The 20,435-nt window shown below is 36.6% G+C and overlaps 1 protein-coding gene across 28 annotated transcripts in view; it reads left to right on the top strand.

Annotated features, from left to right (window-relative positions):
• The window catches only part of TCF7L2 (transcription factor 7 like 2), a 228,378-nt gene that overhangs the window by 184,329 nt on the left and 23,614 nt on the right, over nucleotides 1-20,435 (top strand). For all 28 annotated transcript variants that reach the window (XM_060768434.2, XM_067465822.1, XM_067465821.1 and 25 more), the window contains 3 exons: nucleotides 9,044-9,176; nucleotides 14,471-14,573; nucleotides 17,804-17,890. In XM_060768434.2, the coding sequence (XP_060624417.2) occupies nucleotides 9,044-9,176; nucleotides 14,471-14,573; nucleotides 17,804-17,890 (323 nt within the window). The remainder of the gene's footprint in view (nucleotides 1-9,043; nucleotides 9,177-14,470; nucleotides 14,574-17,803; nucleotides 17,891-20,435) is intronic.

Raw genomic sequence — 20,435 nt, 5'->3', positions numbered from 1 at the left:
TGAATCGAGCCTGCTGTCTAGAAATGTTTAGGATTGTAGCTGCTGTCATGGGATTTTACCCTTAACAGCAAATCTGCTCAGAAGCAAGAGGCATTGCGTTCAATAGGGTATATTTCCAGATAAATGTGCAAAGGACTCAATTTTACTAGCTTTTAATAAGCGAAAACATTGGGGAAAAAATCAGTCACTAGTTTTAATATCTATCTTTTTTCTTTGTTATTATAATATTACATAACACAACATAAGATGGAAGTAGCATATCATTTACTATATGATTGCAAAGTACATATGTACTATGTGTATATATAACTAATTTTACAGGATTAATTGTATTGAATTTTTAAATACCATTCATATCTCCTGGAAATGCTGACATTATGTAACTTGTAGTAAATCTGGAGTTCTCATACTACTCTTTAGTTTATATAGAACTTACATTCAATGTCAAATATCCATATCGAAATAGACTTTAGTTCTGGACTTCCCCCTGTTCTAAGACAATATGATTTTCCATATAGTTTGGAAATGTTGTTCTGTGTACAAATATTAAGGACCACATGAATTGGAGCACACCATACCACAATTCAGTTAATGCTTTCTGGAAAATCAAAGAAACAAACGGAAAAATATTTTTTTCTTCAAATAACAAGTATTCAAGTTAAAGGGGAAGTCAATCTAAACATTGTGGAACAAAGCAGAATGTGATTTCCAAAGCACAGCTATCTGCTCTTTTGTGTACTGTTACTTTTTCAGCAATTACTTTGACTTGCTTTAATAATTTACAGGGAGTTTTGCATGTAATATTGAAGATCACTTTAGAAGGGGAAATACTTTCCCTGGTAAAAACTGTACTGGTGTTCTGGTCTTTCTTTTCTCAATTTTGATCACATCTGTCATATTCAGTGTTACAATAAGCAAATGGAAAGTATTCGTGTGGATAAAAAAGAGTGTTTGCTTCAGTAGTCCCAACAGCTATGTGGAGAAGACAATGAATTTGCCAGTAAACTTCCTGTGTTTGATATACACTTGTTAGTACTCTTTATAGTACTAACAAAATCGATCCAGATTTTTATAAATTCTCCAATGATTTAAATGCCTAGTGATTTACTTCAGGTGATATAAAGAACAAGGTCAACAACAGTAGCATTGTTTTATTGTGATAAGGAAATTAGCACAAATGAATAGGAAAATGTGGTTTTAATAAGCTCATCATAATTAAACACATTACCCATATCTCAGTGATAATTTTCCTAATTATTTTAAATATCATCTTGCCTGAAGATATGGATTTTGTCCTGTTGGCCCCATCAAAGCTAAACAAAATAAAACCGAAAATGACAACAAAACAAAACCATTGTGTATATTTCATCTTGGAAGTTAAGCAGGGTCAGTCTTGGTTAGTACACGAATGGGAGTCAACCAATGAATAACAGGCTATATTTCAGTGAAAGGAACTGACAAAACCACCTCTAAGTATTCCTTCCCAAAGAAAATCATTGAAATCATGGGGTTGCCATAAGTCGGACAACTTGGAGGCACATATACGCATACAACACAGTGTATTTCAAAGTATATTTAAATGTAGTCTTATTTTGTCTGGAAATCTTTCATATACTGTTATAGAAAAAGATAGACTGTTCAAAGTGTTTGTGTGTATGTGTGTGCCTTCAAGTTGCCGACTGGCGTTCCCAGGAATTTCATGGGGTTTTCTTAGGATACTTTGTCATCTTCCTGTTGCTGGAACTCTGTGCAGTCTTCTTTTTCCACAGAAAATGATGAATGCTCATGATTTCATTGACAGCATAATCCTAGCTCTATTTTCTTGGATGTGTATTTTCTTGGGTTTACTAGAAGTGATAGATATTGTTCCCTGAAAGATACTTTTAGGACTGTCGCTTCTGTTTTTGTTGTTGTCTACGTGCAATTAAGTGGAAATATCTTAGAATCTTTCAGTTTGATTTCGTGAATCTCACTATGCAAAAGAACATATTTAAACATGTCAACTGAAGTAGATAAGAGGACTTTGGATCTGTAGACATTTTCCCCAAAGTTTTAATGAAATGAACCATCAGGCGCTGTGGAGGAAAGAAACTGGCATTGTTCTAATTTCAGCTAATCAGTTATTACATAGAAATTGATGGATTTTTACTGAAGCAGGTAGGCCCTAACTGATAGAACAAGTGTCCAACTAGGAAACAGCCACTGAAAGTAATAGAGAAGGAAAGAAAAAGTATACAAGTCACCCATTCCTCTAGTGGTTACGGCTAAGGAAGTATTGTTCCTATACATGACTGTCAGAGTTCATATCATTGTCTGTGTGAAGGAAGAAAATGAGCCCCCTTTTTAGCATGGGGAACTATGGTTATCAATGGTGGCCTTGTCTTCTGTTACAATAGGGATAGAGCTTAGGGCAAGACCTTAGGCAGAAATGAGCTACATTAAACTTTGAAAGGGTTCAGAGCACTGTATCAATGATAATAGGCTAAGAAGAAGTTGGAGAATGCTTAGTCAGGTGTGAAAGCATTCTTTTTGTCAATAAACTGCATGTTGGGTAGGTAAACAGAGTGATCTTTAAGTCCCTAATTCCTGAAAGGCAAATGTCCATCAAAATTTTGTACAGGGACAAAACAAAGGGTTTATTTGCATTCCTTGGTCTTTAAGGAAAAAACAGTACTTTCAAAAATTTTGAAAAAATAGAACTTATTCAAATTAACAATACACAATCAAACATTGTTAACGTGTTTTTGAGAACTAACTATGGGTACAGGAATCGGATGGGCAGATTTATAATTAAAAATAAAATTAGCAGAATCATAGTGTTAGCTATGTGGAAATAAAATTTACTATGTCACAAGATTCAACATTCTAGAGTATGAATGATCCTTTTTTAGTAATATAAAGTGCTTCAACAGAAGGCTCATCTAGAAATGCCTAGCTAGAGATACATTTTCCAAATATGTGAATAGAGGCTAAAACGCTCTGAAGTATTTCTTGGATTATTTTGTCTTGCTAAAATTAAGCAGGTAATTATAGTGTAGATAAGCGAGATCAGGTCATATGAGACCATTTGTCTTAAAAATGAATGTTAGTGAATACTATTGGCACATATTATCTACTACTTATTTTGTTTTGACCACTAACCCCCCCCCCCACCCCAAAAGCTGGAACAGAATAGATACATTAACAGAAATATGCATAAAATGTGTGGATACTATTTTGTGATATAACGGAGTTACTGGTGCTAGTTTGTTCACATAACTGCTCCTGGAAAGGGCCAATAATTCAACTCTACTTTGGTATAATGCAACTTCCCAAAACTAAAAAAAGAAAAAAAAAAACCTTGCAAAACCTACTTCTGTACATTTGTTTTAGTGTATTAAACTTCTAGGGGCAGTATCAAATTTCCACTCTAGTTTTTATCCCTCAGAAATAGAGAACACTGGGGAGTCTTGACGAGGAGGGCACCAGGAAGGGGGGCAGGGGGGCTATATTTCCGTTTGTTTTCGGTATGTGGCAATGATCACGTTTAGAGATGAACTGTGATCTGTTTCTCTTGATATACTACTCACCTAAATTCCAAAGGATGGGTTAAATATAGGCCTAGAAGAGAGTTTCAAATCAAATCTTGAACTTGCCACACTCCAAAATGTGAATAATGGAGGCAGTGGGCTGAAGGCGCAGACAGAATTTCTTCTATAGACTAGTACACTTACAAAGTATGGGGTTCTTTTCAGGTTGCAGCCTCCTGCACTGTTGCATGGGTCTATTGTTGTCCTGTTGAATGCTCTCTGAGCTCTTGAATATTTAGCATATAAAATTGTAGTGCATCGTATTTTTTGTGGTGGTTAATTATCTTTCCTTTCAGTACTAGAAAACCTTTGCATGACCAGTGGCTTCAAGAAGAAAGATGCCTACACAATGGGACTTTCTTCATAAACCCTCTTAAAATAAATCTCCCAAATATCCTCTGGAAGTAATCTAAAATAGATTTGAGGGTGTATGGGAGTACTGCAAATGGAGGAAAAACCACCTATTTCTACTTATGGTCCATTAGCCGGAGTGGATGATTCAATAAAAGAGTTAAGGGGTTGACCTAATAACCTTAGGAAAACCCATATAGGAATCTACAGTTAGGCGTTCAAATACAATTCAGCTACACATTTCTAATTGGAATGTCTATGGTTTATTTTATGTTTGTGTATACAACAGCTAAACCATTCCTAATTCTTGTTTGGTAACTTCATTGTTGATTTCGTGACTGAAATTTAATCTGTTTTGCTTCAGGCATATGCAATCAAGAAAAAGAACAAACTTTTCCTATTGTTGGTGTTTTGATTTGCTTTTTCAGTCCAGAGCACTAATTACCAAGTTTAAAACAAAAAGAGAGCTTTACTTCCTTATTCACTGATTTTTCCATTTCCATTTATTTTAAACTCTATTTACTTCGATAACTGACTTAAAAATAAGGATCATTGTGTTATCCATTAATGCCATTTTTAAAAAAAATACTTCTTCCAAAGAACTTCAATTTTCTCAAAATAGCTATTAGCTTTTATTATAAAATAAGCATGAACAAAGTAAAAGGGAAATATACTCTAGGGGACAATAATACATCTGAAAGAGAGAATGGACCAAGATGATCTAATAGTCCTTTTTATCTGATGTCTGTGACTTACCTTTTATAGCCATTGGATACTGCTAGCGACTGCTCTTCTTCATCAGGCAAAACCCCCTGTTCACTTCAAAGAGAGAAGCAAATGCAGGATTAATTTTCTTCTCATCGCTCACATTACTAATAGTCTCTCCCTGTGCTTGTGCCCCCCCCCTGCAAAAAAGCTTATTTAATATAACCCATAATCCTATTTTTACAGCCAAACTGGTTTATAACACAATCAGAAGTACTTCCAAAATTTGCAGTGCCTTTCTCTTGGCAATTGTTCGCTATTTTAAAACTGAATATAGATTTTCTTCTCCCATCATTGGTTTTCCAATGGATGCACCTTACCATTTCTCCCCCTTGTTTCAGTGACAAAGCTAATTGTAATTTAGAAACAAAACTTGATCCCTCTCTCTCTCTCTTTGGTTGTATTTGTGTTGTGTATCTACATAGAAATATGAGTAAGATAATGATGTATAGATTGTATGACAATATTGCTACCATTTCATATGCACATTAATGCCAAAAGCGTGCTGAACACTGAAGTTATATTGGACTGCACTCAAGAATATCACTTGCTTTAGATAAAACGGACAAAGGCGAAAGAGTAGCGGGCAGCATGTGGAGGATTAATGAGAATATGGCATGAGAAGGGAGTAAACCATAAAAATGATTCAGAAAAACTGAGGTGGTGGAGGTTACCTTTAGTGAAGGTGTGAAACTGGAAGAACAACCTGCAAGAACAAACTCCTCCAATGTCCATACTAGGTGTGGCCTCTACAGGCATTGAACACTTCACAGTATCACAATTGTGAAAAAGAAACAAAGGGGTCTGTTCCTTCTTACTGTGGTTATTGAGAGTCTGATGGTAACTCAGAAACTGCTATGAGGGTGCATCATCTTGAAATTCTGACATAAGGTTATTGTTTGATGTGCCGGCAGGAAAATCGGCGTGGCCAATTCTAAATCCTTATTTGATAAGAGCAGCAAGGAAGGGCTGTAGGCAAGATAAACTCTCAAGTCATACGACGTCTAAGGCAGTTTCTTAAATAAAATAGGGGTTTTTTTTTCTTCCAAGTAAATAGTTTCAAAATCAGTCTCCAAACTCATCTTTTTTTAAAAGTAATTTTATTTTTGTTTATCTGGGTGCTGCCAAAGCATTCTATGCTCTTGGGAAGTTAGATGTCCTATAGAACTCAAAAAGGATGTTGAAATGGTTGTTTATGTTGAGAGTGGTGTCAGTGTATCATACAGAGTATGAAATATGATAGCAATGATTTCAAGGGGTTGCCACAACATCATTTAGTACTTCTGGATCCCAAATTCTAGTTCTTGCATATGTTTTCATGGATCATATCTTCTGGAAGCCATACATGTGAAAAAGGGTGTGGCCTGTGAACTAGAATCTTGTCTATGTTTCACAGGAAGTGTTCATGTGATATTTTCTGTAGGTGGATCTTTGGTTAGCCTTTAAAACTATGTGGTTTACCATTACATATTATAACCTTATAATATGAAAATGGTAAGCATCCAGTTTGTCTGAAAATAGTAGGAGAGCAAAAATAACATGGAAGTGAGAAGAACATATATTTTATATAGATAGCAGTTGAACAAGTAAAAAATGAATTAACACTGAATGATTCATTCTACATGATGCTCTTTTTGGTGTGACTTCTCTCTTTGTCTTTTGTGCAATAGACTGGTAGGCATGTAAAATGACTTTTTATGGATAGGTGATGCATCCTTAGAATATTTCACTGGGTTAAACATTTACAATAATCCCCTAGATGGTAACCAAGCTACTCAATTTTGAAATTTTCTAGAAACACACAACCAGTTCAATCCTATAGCTGATTTTATTTTATTTGCTCATTCACTCTACATTTTTTTAATTCACTTCTCATTTTGTTGTATGACTTCAAGTCATTTCCAATGTGTGGCAACTCTAAGATGAACCTATCGCAGGGTTTTCTTGGCATGATATGGTCACATGGATTGCCATTGCTTTTTTTTTTTTTGAGACACACAGATAGTGACTTGTCCAAGGTCACCTAGTGAGTTTCCATTATTGAGTGGAGATTGGCGCTTTTTGAATGGCTTATGGAGTAAAAACTGCATAAGCATATAGCAAAGCTCTTCTTTTAAAAACAAACCAAGAAGAAGAATGTAAAATAATGCATAAGAGTGAAAATTGATCAATTGATCTTGGTGAATTGTTGTTACAGGCAGTGAGCTGTCTTCCTGTTTATATAGAGTGAAAACTCAGTCTTTGAGAGCATGACTTTACCAAGATTACATACATATTAGTGCATTCAGTGACACTTATTCCCTACTAAAGTGTTGTTAGGAGTCCACCTTTAAGAGTGATGCTATGTATCTATACTGTAAACTATCCTAGTGTTTGATATACATATATGACTCCCCAAGTACATGTTTTGCTTTGCTTTTTAAATCTTTTTAAAGCAATTAAAGTGCCTCTCAACTTATTGACAAGACTCTTAAAAATAAAACAAAATCTTTTACAAAATCTGATGTAAAGAGTCCATTCCATTTTTGGGAATTGCTATTTCTAATCCAAGTAGTGAAGATTCTGACAGCTCCTGGACTGAGGTGGCGCTCATGTCCCTGATTCTTTTAATGTAATTCCTTTTACTTGATGTTAATGCAAATTGTTCCTTACTTAAAGTAATAAAAGGAAATGAAGACACATTTGAAAATGAAAGTTGACTCTAATCCATTCGTCATCTAATACTAGCCTCTTTATCTTTGCTGCTACCTAATCTGGTTAAATGTCCCTGTTGTAGGATTTTAGTGTAAATCCTCTATAGGGAATAGGATTCATTTTCCCTCCTCCCCTATCCCTTGTTGCAATTGGATTACTTGCAGTAAAATGGCTCAGCGGTTTGCTTGTTTCTGTTGAGAATTTTTTGTGAACTTGTGAATACACACTATAGCAGGTTGTTCCCTGCCCCCTCCCCCCTGACAGTTGCATTTCCTTTTTGCATTATTTCTTCTTTCTAACCCCCCCCCCTTTGAATGAATAATAGTTTTCCATTGTTTTGAAACTATTTCATTAGCTTGATTTCTTTGCAAATAGAGATATGATTTTAAGTGTCAGCTTCTAGTAAAGATTTTTTCACTTAAAATTATATTCACCATTTCATCTAAAGTTATATATTTATGTGCTCAGGTGAATTTGAAATTCTTTAGCACAATCTTTTACATATCTGCCCATAGTAAGTCCCCTAGAGTTCAGTGGGGCATAAATTGCAGGTAAGCAAGTATAAGATTTCAAGCTTGGTCAGATCTGCTATGTGATATGACAGAGACTGTCTGGGTGTTTGGTCCTTTTTAATAGACTTAAGTACTCCAAAATTATGTAATTTCTTTTCCTTCAGGCCATTTATATCTTTGTTAAAAACACAAAATGATATATATGGAATATGGATGTATGTAAACATGTTTCAGTGTAAAAAGGTAGAGCTGAATGTACTCATACCTTGAAGATGAAATTGAAAAGTATATTTGTTGCTCTTTCTGGGATCAGGTTTGAGTTTCCTGGAGTCCAGTTTGCCTTATTTAAAGGTCTGTCCTTTAATTATCCTTCAGTCACGAGGAAAGTTGACTTGTTACTGGGTATAGTAGGTGGACGATTGGCTCCGGCCTCTTCATGCCTGCTAATAATATAACTTTTGAACTGCTGACACACAGGTCTTACTTGTGGCCAGTCTTGTGTGTCCTGGAATGAACTCTGCAGTTCACACATCTGACTGTGGATGAGATTCCTGTGTCAGCAGTTTGGATGTTACATCATTGGCAACTGCTCCTAGCTGAAAGTGAATGTGTGTGATCTCCTGTACCTGATAATGGTCAACAATCAATTGCTCCCTTAGGCTTGATTATTTCATGATGTTAAAGCCCATCAAAATTTCAGAGCACAAGGGAGCATCAGGCCTTAATTTAAGCCCATTTAAAACACAGATACTACAAACCACCCCTCTGCTCCATAAGGGAAGATTTTTCTCCTAGCAGTAGATGTGCACTGCATATGTTATGAAAAGAAAATCTGCAGAAATGGAGCAATATATCAGAAAGAACTAAAGAGTCTTCATTTTACAAGGCATGGCTTACAATCTAATATGAACTTTTGAATGAATTTAGAGAAGATTAGGAAACATATCAACTGCGCATTATATAAGAAAAGAAAAACCATAACTGAAGATGTTTTTGATTTATGATTGTGCTGTGTGTACTGTGGATATTTGCAACTATTTCTAAAGTAGTATGTCTTGGTGTGTGTTTCTAAACTTGCTCCGTAACACATGTGCTGGATAGCTTTCTTAATGCAGCCCTTTTCCAATTCTCTTTTCATTTTTGTTTTTTCAGTCTAACAAAGTCCCAGTTGTGCAGCACCCACACCATGTACATCCTCTTACGCCGCTTATTACGTACAGCAATGAGCACTTCACACCAGGGAATCCTCCTCCACACTTACCAGCTGATGTAGATCCAAAAACAGGTAGGTTGAAAAGGTTGTTGTGGAGAAATGTGTATGAAAAAAGGTTAGGGCTTTGGAGAAGTAAGTTTCCTGGAATATAGCAGAGTTAAATCAACTGAGGAAAGTTTGCATGGGGAGCAAGAAGAAGGATATTTCCTTAGGGCTATGTATAATAAAAACAACCATTTCAAATGATGAAAAATAAGCATGTTGGTTATAACGTTTGACATAATTGTCTGCAAAATTGACCTCAGGATATGAGCCCTATCATTTAGGCCTCAATTTCATTTGAATGATAACAAGTAAACAGAGATAACTACAGTGTTCTCCATTTTTAACATTCATGACTGGGTGGGGATATATTGACTAAAGCCAAAAAAGGAAAACCTCATAGTCCCCAGAGTTACACTCTTTTCTTAAAATCACATATAAAATGCAAGTACTCACTAGTCCAAAGAGCTGCTGTTTTGACTACAATGGTGCTTCTTAGATAACTGATTACTTTGAAACCATTAAAAACTCTTCCTAGAAAGGAAATAAATTAAGTTTCCATTGTAGGGCAAACAATGCCAACAATCTTATCAATTTATTTTGGACAGATTCTAAGCAGAGATTAATTCTGTTTTTGAAAAGTCTGTGCAGTTTTCTCCATTTCAGAGCCATTTCTTGATGCTTGATTTTAAAATTATGGTAATGAAGCATTCTCTTATGTTCTGACTTTTTTCTTGTACAAAATAAGTCTGCTCCAATTATTTCTGCACATAATATTTTAATAATTCTAGTTTGGGGGGTGGGGAACTAAATTTTTGTGTGCTGTCCCTGGGTTAGTTTGTCAGTTTTATCTCTGGGACTGTTCATAACTTTGAATCTCATGTTAAATGAACTCTCAAGTTCGAATTGTGTACATGTCACAGGTTGGGACACTGTTCTATAGGATTGAGATCCTCTGTTGCTTTCTGGGATTTTTGTACTCTAGCCTGATGGTTGATTATTGCATCCATGCTGCTCTAAACCCTGGTTAAATGTATTAGTGTTAAAGACTAAGCTTGACTTATTTTGTTAACTAAAAAAACTCTTGTTAGCTTGTTGCCCTAGAGAATGTAATAGTGTCAGTCTTTGTTCTTCAGACTGCACAGAGCTCACAGAGAGCATGTGTTACTTTTTTTTAGTTAGTCCAAATCCCTGCAAGTTAATTAAAAAGTAAATTTGAAACTGTGAATACATGTCAAAGCTTGTTAAAGAACCGCTGCAGTTGTGATTAACATATTTAGATAATGTATCCAAACTCACTGTGTGAATGAATGAAGTAGCACATCAATTTTGCCTCCTGCCTGCCACAATTGGGCTTCTTTTGGGTAGCATTTAATGCTAACTTTGCATACGTTTAAAAGGAGCCTCATCCATCCATCTTTGAGTATTGCCTGCCCATGGCAGCAAAGTCTGACACCCATTCAAATAATGGTAGTTCAGGGAATAGTCTTTAAATGGTTATCGTAAAACATATGATTAGTGTCTGTAGACTGTTTACTTTTCTTCTGTGAACATTCTTTCAAGTGTGCAAACAGCCCACTGTATGGTTAAATCCCAGTTAATCTGTTTGGTTTTTGTAATGGAGAAAAAGCTGCATCTGCCCAGAAATATCACACAGGAAGATTTCATTTAGAGATTAAAAGCTCCCTGAATGCCTGTTTTTGAAAAAAACAACAACAGTTTTTTAGTTTTAAATACAGTGTCTTTTTAAATGTTCTTAATTTTTTTTTTTTGCTGTATTGTCAAGACCTTTGTGAAATCAACCTTGTAAAATGTACTTGGTTGAGAAGGTTCGGGGATATGAACAATGCAATTTGTACATCTACATTCTGTTTAACCATTGGAATCTCTAGAGATGCTATAAGGGCAGCTCTGAACAAATGTTTTGGTGATTTAAATTCTTTACATTTCTTTCCTGTGAAAACATAGCATTGTCTTTATCGGACAACTTAACGAAGCCATTTTTTTTAATAAAAAAAACAACAGATTTTGCTCAAAATCAATAGTGCAAAATAATCTTCAGTTAAATGGCATTTAATAAATACCATCTTCAGATAGTTGCTTTAACTGTCCATTGTTTCTTGAGTAGTTTTCAGGCTAAAAGCACTCAAGTAAAACAAAAACAAACAATTAAACAAAAATCCCAACCCACTGGCCTATCAAGTTAACATATGGCAAACATGTTTTGAAAGATGTATTTCATACATTCAGACCAGCAGTCAAGATGGCCCATTCTGTCTCCTGACTGTACCCTTAGTGACAAACCTGTAGATAGAATTTATTGTTAAATGGCATTGTTGCTTATTAGGGGTGTTAAAGTCTGAATCTTGGATATCTGCACTGAGTTGGTTTATACGCTATCCCTTATTTTTATTGCGCCAAATCTCACATATATTTCTGTCAATCAGTGCTTCTCAAGGAGCCACTGTGAGAGACTTGCAATCCCCAAGCCCACCAGTGTGCTATGGACTGGTATCATATTTGTGTCCATTTCCAACAGTTGTTTCTTTTTTTCCTGGAAACTCACGAGAGACTAGTAGACAGTTCCTTGTAGAGCAGTATCAGTCCACGGACTGTCACTTTGAGCAGCACTGATAGATATAACAATCAGTACTTTATTCTGATGAAGATAGAATGCTCCTAATTTTTAGTTTGTAATACAAAATAGAAAGTGAGGCTCCATCTACATTGCTATGGAATGCAGTTGAAAGCTAGCTTCAAACTGCGGTGACCAGACAAACTCCCACAAAAACATAGAAAAGAAATCCCTAAATGTGTATCAGTGCTCTGTGCTGCAATGACCATCTGGGCCTCAAACTGGTTCCAGGATTTCCAATAATAATGTTCGACTTGTGAATTTGTGATATGAAATCCAGCAAATATATCTCGTTTGCTGTGACATACTGTGTTTTTGTGTCAGTAAAATAATAATAATAACAATAATAACAACAATAATAACAGTAATAACAACAGGTGCTGACAAAATTACCATCTGCCAGCTGCAAAAGGCCACTTTACTGGGATCTGCATGCATTATTCGTCGATACATCACACAATCCTAGACACTTGGGAAGAGTCTGACGTGTGATCCAATACAACAGCCAGCAGAGTGTCTGCTGTGGACTCATCTTGTTGTGTTTCAAATAATAATAATAATAATAATAATAATAATAATATATCACTCAGAGCAGATTATAACATACACAGATAGGCAAACATTCAATGCCTTTAATACAGTGAAATAATGACACACAAATACACAGAACAAAGGTAAAGGCTTCCCTTTTCATCTCTGATTTCTGGAGGCAATGCTCAACTGTGATCATGGGGATGTGCTCTTTTTATTCAAGAAGCCTGTTGTCTGTAGACAAGAATTGGTCATGTTGCCAGCATGTCTGCCTGGGTGCCTTTATTAACTTCCTGCCAAAGCATGACCTATTGATGTACTCACATTTGCATGTTTTCGAACTGCTAGGTTAGCAGGAGCTAGGGCTAACAGCAGGAGTTTACCTCAACCCATGGCTTCGAACTTCCAACCTTCAGGTCAGCAGTTCAGCAGCACAAGGCTTTAACTCATTGCACCACCCATTGCCTCTATGTAATCATCTGCACTGTGAAAACACTTTATTTAATACACATTTAAAACTGGATTAAATGATCAGTATAGATGGGGCCCGAGATTTGGAGACAAACACTGCATTCCCCTGGTTGTCCTCCTCTTCTGATACGTCAATTCATTACATACTTCTCATTTAAACAATTTTAGTGACTGATTTACTCTTAGTGTGTACTGTGCTGCTACCTCTGCTTTCCACTCACATATTTAGAATTAAAAACAGAGAACCTGATAGGACCTATTTATTAAGGGAAAGGCAGCTCTCACTTTGAGCTTGAGCCAAATCTGTCCCACTTCTTCCATACCTGCAACTTACATAGGAGAAAAACTATTGAATTGAATGGGATCTTTTTCATATGCAAATTGCAGTGGGGGGGGGGGTATTGAAACCACACTGACAACTAAAGGACCCTTCTGCATGATTGTGTTAATGGCTATGTTATATTGAAATAGCCAGTGTGAGTTAATTTAACATTTCCTACATCTTAAGTCTCTCGTAAATATAGATTCCTGGTAAGATACTTATTTCAAGAGTTTATTTGTAGATCTAATAATGGACAGAATAATCCAACATGGGGCTGGACATGAACAGATTTGTCACTGTATTTAGGCTGCTTTGTGTTACCTAGGGCTTTGAAAGGAGCAAGAACATACTATGCAAATGGGCATAAGTTATCTCACCCTAAGAATTGAAAGCCAGTTGCTCTCTATGGCATCCTCTTACAGAATATCCTGTGTCAGAACCTTTCACCACTAGACAAGTTACAGCGGATCATGCCTAGATCCACTCAACTTTGCCAGCAACCTAGTGGAAGGGAAGGGCAGCACACTGCTCTAACACTTTCCAGCAATCAGTTTAAAGATGAGGATAAAATTGTCTGTTTGAGCTTTTACTCAGGGCCCTTCCACACTGCCCTATATCCCAGAATATCAAGGCGGAAAATAACACATTATCTACTTGGAACTGGGTTATCTGACTCCGCACTCAGATAATGTGGGATTTTCTGCCTTGATATCCTGGGATATAGGGCTGTGTGGAAGGGCCCTTAGTCATTATTACAATTTGGAACTGTAAAAATGGTTTTGCCATCTTGTACACAGAATGTCATTAGTTGTAGATAACAGCTGAAGAATGTTAAAGAGTATCAATGCAAATGAAATAAATAACTTCAATCCCAAATAAAGCCAAATTGGAGGAAAAACTATGGCTGATATTGATTTGAGAAAGGAATCTTTCAGAAATAGAAAGTCACTGCAGCCATAAAATGCTTTGGTTTAGAAAGCACCGTTTCAATGACCTGAAGGTGGCCGCACAAGGAGACGACACACATGCTGCTAAAAAATGAAAGTACGCTGGGAGCCTCCATCCTTTTAAGACTTTGGGAGAACAAAGTCCTGTATGGTCTTTGACTGTGGGGAAGAAAACAGATCAAATGTCCTACTTCTCTGTGTCTCATTTGCTTACTGTACTTAAGTAGGCCGCTCTGGGGAGGATAGGTGAAGGCAGCAGGCCATGCCTTGAGAACAGAAAGTAGACTCATAAAAGGCGAAACGTGGCACTTATGGTGTCGAAATTTGTATGACTTTCCAGCCTCCTTTTTCTTTTTAAAATTCCTTTTCTCTCCTGCCTTGACCCAACTTTATGATGCTTCTGTTTCCTCTTTCCTAGGAATTCCACGGCCTCCGCACCCTCCAGATATATCTCCTTATTATCCACTATCACCGGGTGCTGTAGGACAAATCCCCCATCCGCTAGGATGGTTAGTACCACAGTAAGGAGTTCCATTTTTTTTACATTTTATTTTTTATTTTTCATTTTTATATATGTCTCTGTGTAGTGTGTGTAATGTGTGTGTGGTGGGTTTAAATCATGCTTATTTCCCTTTCCTGAAATGTGTATATTGAGATAAGCATGTTTGTCAGCTGCCAGTTTATGGTATGGAGAGATCAATAATTTGCTCAATAAAGATTAAATGAACAAAGTGAATGGGTCACAGAGTGTTAAATGAGAGTGAAGCTTGTGGGCATCGTTCCACTTGTCATAACTTCTGGAGATTCCTGAAGCTTAATTTTCAGACAGTATCACAAGAATTTGAAGAGGAGAAGGATAAAATTAATTGCATAGACTCATTTTTAGTTCAATTGTTTCAATTGACCAGATGTTTTTAGGTCATGGTATTAGTTTTAGAAAGACTACATTTACATGAAACCACTTTAACTCTTTTTCAAGGCTTTAGATCAATGTTTATTTGTCAAATTCTTTAAGTACTGAAACATAGTTAGGGAAAGAGGGCACTAATTAAGCAGATAAGAACTTTTATGGAAAGCCAAGCTGAATATAAAATGCATGATATCAATATAGGAGCAGGGAAACAAGTCTTACTTTGACGTCAACATTTTTCTCATAGTAATAAAGCTAACAAGTCTATCTTTAGATGATGTAGGCCTTGAGAATTATAACCAGTATACATTTTTAAGCAACCATCCTATCCATGGATAGGAAACAGGTGGCACTGTAGTGTTGACTATTAGTTGATTGGTGATGACCATTTACATCTGTGGCTGCAGGTACACCTACTGAAATAATTTGGAGTACCCTTCTCTGGAGCATCCCCAGAGATCTTTGGTGTCCAGACAAATGGACAGGCCAAGAGTACACCGGAGCCTCTGCCAACTCTGTTTCGCTGGACAAAAGCAACTCCTTGGCAGAATCTTGCTAGCAACATTGCTTTTGATGAAGCCACAATTCAGTACATAGCCTTTTGACCAGAAGAAGCAACTTTACCATCAAGGCTTTACCAGATAGTGTCTATTCAGTTATATGTGGACACTGGAGTGGGCCAGTTCCAGCCCAGTCCAGCTTTCCGCATCTCAAAAACACTGGGATAACTCTAGAGCTTTCTGGAAGCTCTGGAGTAAATTAAGGTTCCCCTGATGTCAGTCTGGATTCCTTGAAAAATTAGTCCACTTTATTTGGCCTGTGTAGATGCAACCTATGACTACAGATGCCACACAGTATTGATCTTATTGTCTGGAGGACAAGAGGAAACACTGTGCTTATGAGGAAAACGTGGAAAAAATGCCTGGCCTGTGACATACTCAATGTCCAAATGAATGGTTGGATTTGGATTACTGTGCAACCCCCATATCTGTGGGGAATACATTTTACACCAAACTATGGATCATAGTGCGGCCCTTAGTTTTTAAATGTGTCATGTTGTTATTGTTTTATTGTTTTACTGTTATTATTTTAATGTTTATTGGTTTGCTTTCTGAGTTTTATTGTTGTATTTGTTATGCTGTTGTTTTATTGAGGGCCTTGGCCTTTGTAAGCCGCACAGAGTCCTTCGGGAGATGTTAGCGGGGTACAAATAAAGATAATAATAATAATAATAATAATAATAATAATAATAATAATAATAGTGAATCCTATTAAAATGAAGGACTGCTGGCTCAAGAATATGCTAGAGTTGACCTAGAGTCCTGAGAAAATGTCTAAAGAGGACCTAATGCACTGGTTCTCAACCTGTGGGTACCCAGATATTTTTGGCCTTCAACTTTCAGAAATCCAAACAGCTGGTAAACTGGCTGGGATTTTTGGGAGTTGTAGGCCAAAACATGTGGGGATCCATAGATTGAAAATCACTGGCCTAATGAATCAGACATGGATAAATGAAATCCCAGATACTGGTCCCATGAACATGGGGGTAATGCTGTATTTAAGATTTTCACAGCCCACTGGATTCCTGTTTATTTTATGAATGAACAGGGTTGTTCTCTAAGAGCATTGGGAAACCTTATTGTTTAAAAAACAAATGCCGTTTGCCCCGGTTTAGGGCCATACTTGGATGGGGAAAAAGCTTGAAATGCAACATTATCCCCTTATGACCCCTCATTACAGTCATTAAATGAAACAGGACGATGGCATTAGTTTTCATATAACAGTGAAACTTTCACAATGTTTTGTCCTTCAGTTGGCTTCCTCCATGGCATCTGTGACCACAAGTAGATTCCACAGAATTATGAAGTAATAATTTCTTGGATATTTCTGAATTTTAAAATTAATGGCTATCAAGGGTTTTCCCCCTCCTCCTTGTTCTCCTTGTGTATATATTTCTATTGTAACATTTATGCTGCTTTTTGAAAGGCAAAAGAATATAAAGATCAATTTCCTTTAAAGGATTCAGTCATGCAGCCAGTAATAATTTTGACCATTCTCCATTAAACCATCATGGACCTGTTCCATTGTAATGTTGATGAGAATATCCTTAAAACATACATGCACATTCCCCAAATAAAAACGTAGCCATTCATTTGACACATTTGAATGACAGATGAAAAGGAATAGCCAGTATAGACAAACCTCAATCAGAAAAAGTTGTGTAGCTTTCATGAGGATGCTGTTTTGCATGTTGCTGTATTTTTTAATTATTGTAATGAGGTATGATTGTCTATTGGTTACCCACAATACTTCTTGGGGACTCTCCCCCGGTAACTCTTGTCAACACTTGTTAATCTGACAAAAGGCTACAAATTAAGCTCTGTTAATTTAATGTTTTCTCACCGAGATCTAAATACCGAAAGAGGCCCAAAGCGCAACTGAAGTCCTTTGATTCACTGTACTTTATTTTGGTATAAATTTACATTCATTATTGTTTTCCTTTGGATGTGTAGCCCTCAATTAGTGTGATGGCTCCATTAAAGCAAGCAAGACTTCGCCTTTAATTATTACAACAAAACACCTAGTTTCAGCTTGGGGAGAGGGTCTCTATTGACATAAGCAGAGGTTATAAAATTTAATTAGCCATTCGTATCAGATTTATGGCATTCAAATTGTTCTGTGTTTCTTCCCTTTGATCCGTGCTGTACAATCCCCAAGATTTTTGTTCTGATCAAATGAGAATAAAGCTTACTGTGCAGAGAGAGAGAGAAAATGTTTAAATCCAAAAAAATGCATATCCTGTTGTTGTTCTTTTACTCATTCTGTCCCCCATTTTTCTAGGCAAGGTCAACCCGTCTATCCAATCACAACAGGGGGATTCCGGCATCCCTACCCAACCGCTTTGACTGTCAATGCTTCTATGTCAAGGTGAGCTCAAAGTACATGCTTGCAGAATTGAGGTCATCTGTTACTTTCCTTTACTATTCTCTGTTGACCCAAAAGGTCTTGCTAGAGTATGCCTTGACTTAGTTATGCAATGATCTTACTTTTGGTTTGAGGAAAAAAGAAAACACCCCCTTGTCCTTCGTTTAGAGTAACAAAGCCCTTTCATTTATTTTAATTGCTAACTAACTTGGGCGGGGGGTGGGGAGCATAATAGTAATCCTATGATATTGAGAAGCCAGAAGATTATGCTCCTATGGATTTTGCTCTCATTTGCTCTCAAGTAATCACCCCTTTCCCCTTTTGCTGGCTCTCATTTGAGAACTGAGGCATCAGACTTTTATTATTATTAGAAGGAGGGGTGTGACATTTTTGTCTCATTCCCGAGCTCAAAACATTTTTAGTTGACATAAAAAGACCCACCAGATCCTCCCAAGGTTTAGAAGTATATATTTTCTCTCTCTTCCCCAACCTCCAATTAATTCCAGATAATTTTCCAAGGGCTGCTAGTTTTATTTACAAACTGCTTGGCAGCACTATGTTTAAGTAATCACTAATTGCTCCTAATGATAGTTTTATTCTCTGTTCATCTGATTTTCAGTCTAGTTAATTAAATCGGTGGAGGTTTAGACTTTCCTGATGGGCTGAAACAGCTAATCTATTTTGATGATGGCACATAATTAAATTAGCATGCATTACATAGCAAGCTTCCCACATCCCTCAATCCCTCCACCCTGCACCTATCCAGTCCCTGTAATTAATATGTGAGGTTAGATTACAGAGGAGGAAGGCCTTGAAGATCCAAAGGACAAGAAAGAGACAAAAAAGGAACTTCTTACCTTATAGATGCCTCTCTTAGGGAGTCAAAGTGGGGAAGAAATTGGTTCTTCTTATACAAATGTAATTAAAACCTGGATTCCTTTGTGTTAATTGCTTTTTACCTATGTAGAAAGGGTAGGACAGCTGAAAAGGCCATTTCAAAATACCTTTTAAAATATATATTATTTGTAAGGCTGTCTTATTCCTTTGTTTTAGGAGTATGTTTTATTTTATTTTGCTAAGGATAGGAAAGTGTGAGAGAATGGGGAGATATAAATTATATTCCTCAGATATATCTTTATGAAAGGGATCTAGTTAAAAAGGGTATACAGCAAATTAAATACATTATTGTGATAATGGGATGACAGAAGTACAAGTCTATTATACTTACAGCAGTTATAGGAATTGTATGCTCCTTGCCCTGTTCTAGCACATCCTTTGATATTCATTCTATTCAGCAGCAGGGCCAGGACTTCTCAGAATTAAGTGATGGGTCATTATACTTTAAACACCATGGAGAAGCCTAGATTGGCAATTAAACAGCACTTGCTGACACTCGCTTGTGCCACTCTGTGACCCCCTTTAGATTGAGATGTTGGAGCTCGGGGCCCTCAGCCTGCTAAATTGGTAGCAGGCACTTCTCCTGACGAGGGCTGGCTCTGAAATCTGCCGGCTTCAAAGGGAGCAAGATCATGTATAAACCATAATGTGGGTGCACCGTGGCTCAAAAAAAAAAAACCAGGAAAAAAAGAAGGTAGGAATAGATGAAATGTTACAAGTGCAAGGGGAAAATGAGAGAATAATGACAAATCTAATGCAACTTAAAGAAGAATTGTTGCATGGAAAAATGCATCCCACTGCTTGTGCTTAAAATCAAGGCAGGCAGATGACATCCAGTTAACAGAAACATGTCAACAGTGAAGTAAAGTGAGAGTGAGTAAGAGAGAAGCCCCTGAGACAGCCAGGAACAAAAAATTAGTTGTCCTTAACAAGTTACGGCTCATCATTATATTCTGGCTTGGAGCCATAAAAGCAGACAGGGGTATATAATGAGCTGCTTAGAATTTTTAGGGTGTTTATTGCCATTCCTATAATACTGTTCTGTGGAAAGGAATTTCTCAAAGAGGTCTGTGTTGTTATATAATATAATGCTGCTGTGTACACACACACACACACACACAAATAGACCTGTAGCTTTTAAAAACAGCTATAAAAATATAGAGGCATGAACATTCAGAAATGCACCAAAATAGGTGCATCTCCATTTGTTTTATGCATCTGTATTTTTAATTTTTCTTTTACTTGTTATGTGAACATCTTCAAAAAGAAAATTAGTATGACTATGTGTATGAATACACAACCAAGAACCTGCATATGTAATTGAATTCATGACACTATTACCCTCTGAGATTTAGGCTTGTCCTCCTTTGACATGTATAGGATATGTGACTTTTATGATCATGCCCTGTTGTATTGAATTATATAGGAAGGATGATTAATATTTAATAATTTTTTAACTGTGCCTTCTCATCTGGATGTAAATACTATGGCAGAAATCCCTCCCTGTCTTTTCACAGATAGTTTCTAAGAGCCAAGTAATACTTCATTTTAAAATTCTTATTGGGGAAACATCCCATTGTTGCTACCACTGCCCTATTCCTCTCTTAACTGTATTTACTTCATTTGTACTTTGCCCCATCCTGTAAGCATA

This window comes from Anolis sagrei, chromosome 3 (assembly GCF_037176765.1).
Source record: "Anolis sagrei isolate rAnoSag1 chromosome 3, rAnoSag1.mat, whole genome shotgun sequence".
Lineage (NCBI taxonomy): Eukaryota > Metazoa > Chordata > Lepidosauria > Squamata > Dactyloidae > Anolis > Anolis sagrei.
Note: the sequence above shows the minus strand (reverse complement) of the source record. Positions and strands in the feature narration are given on the sequence as shown.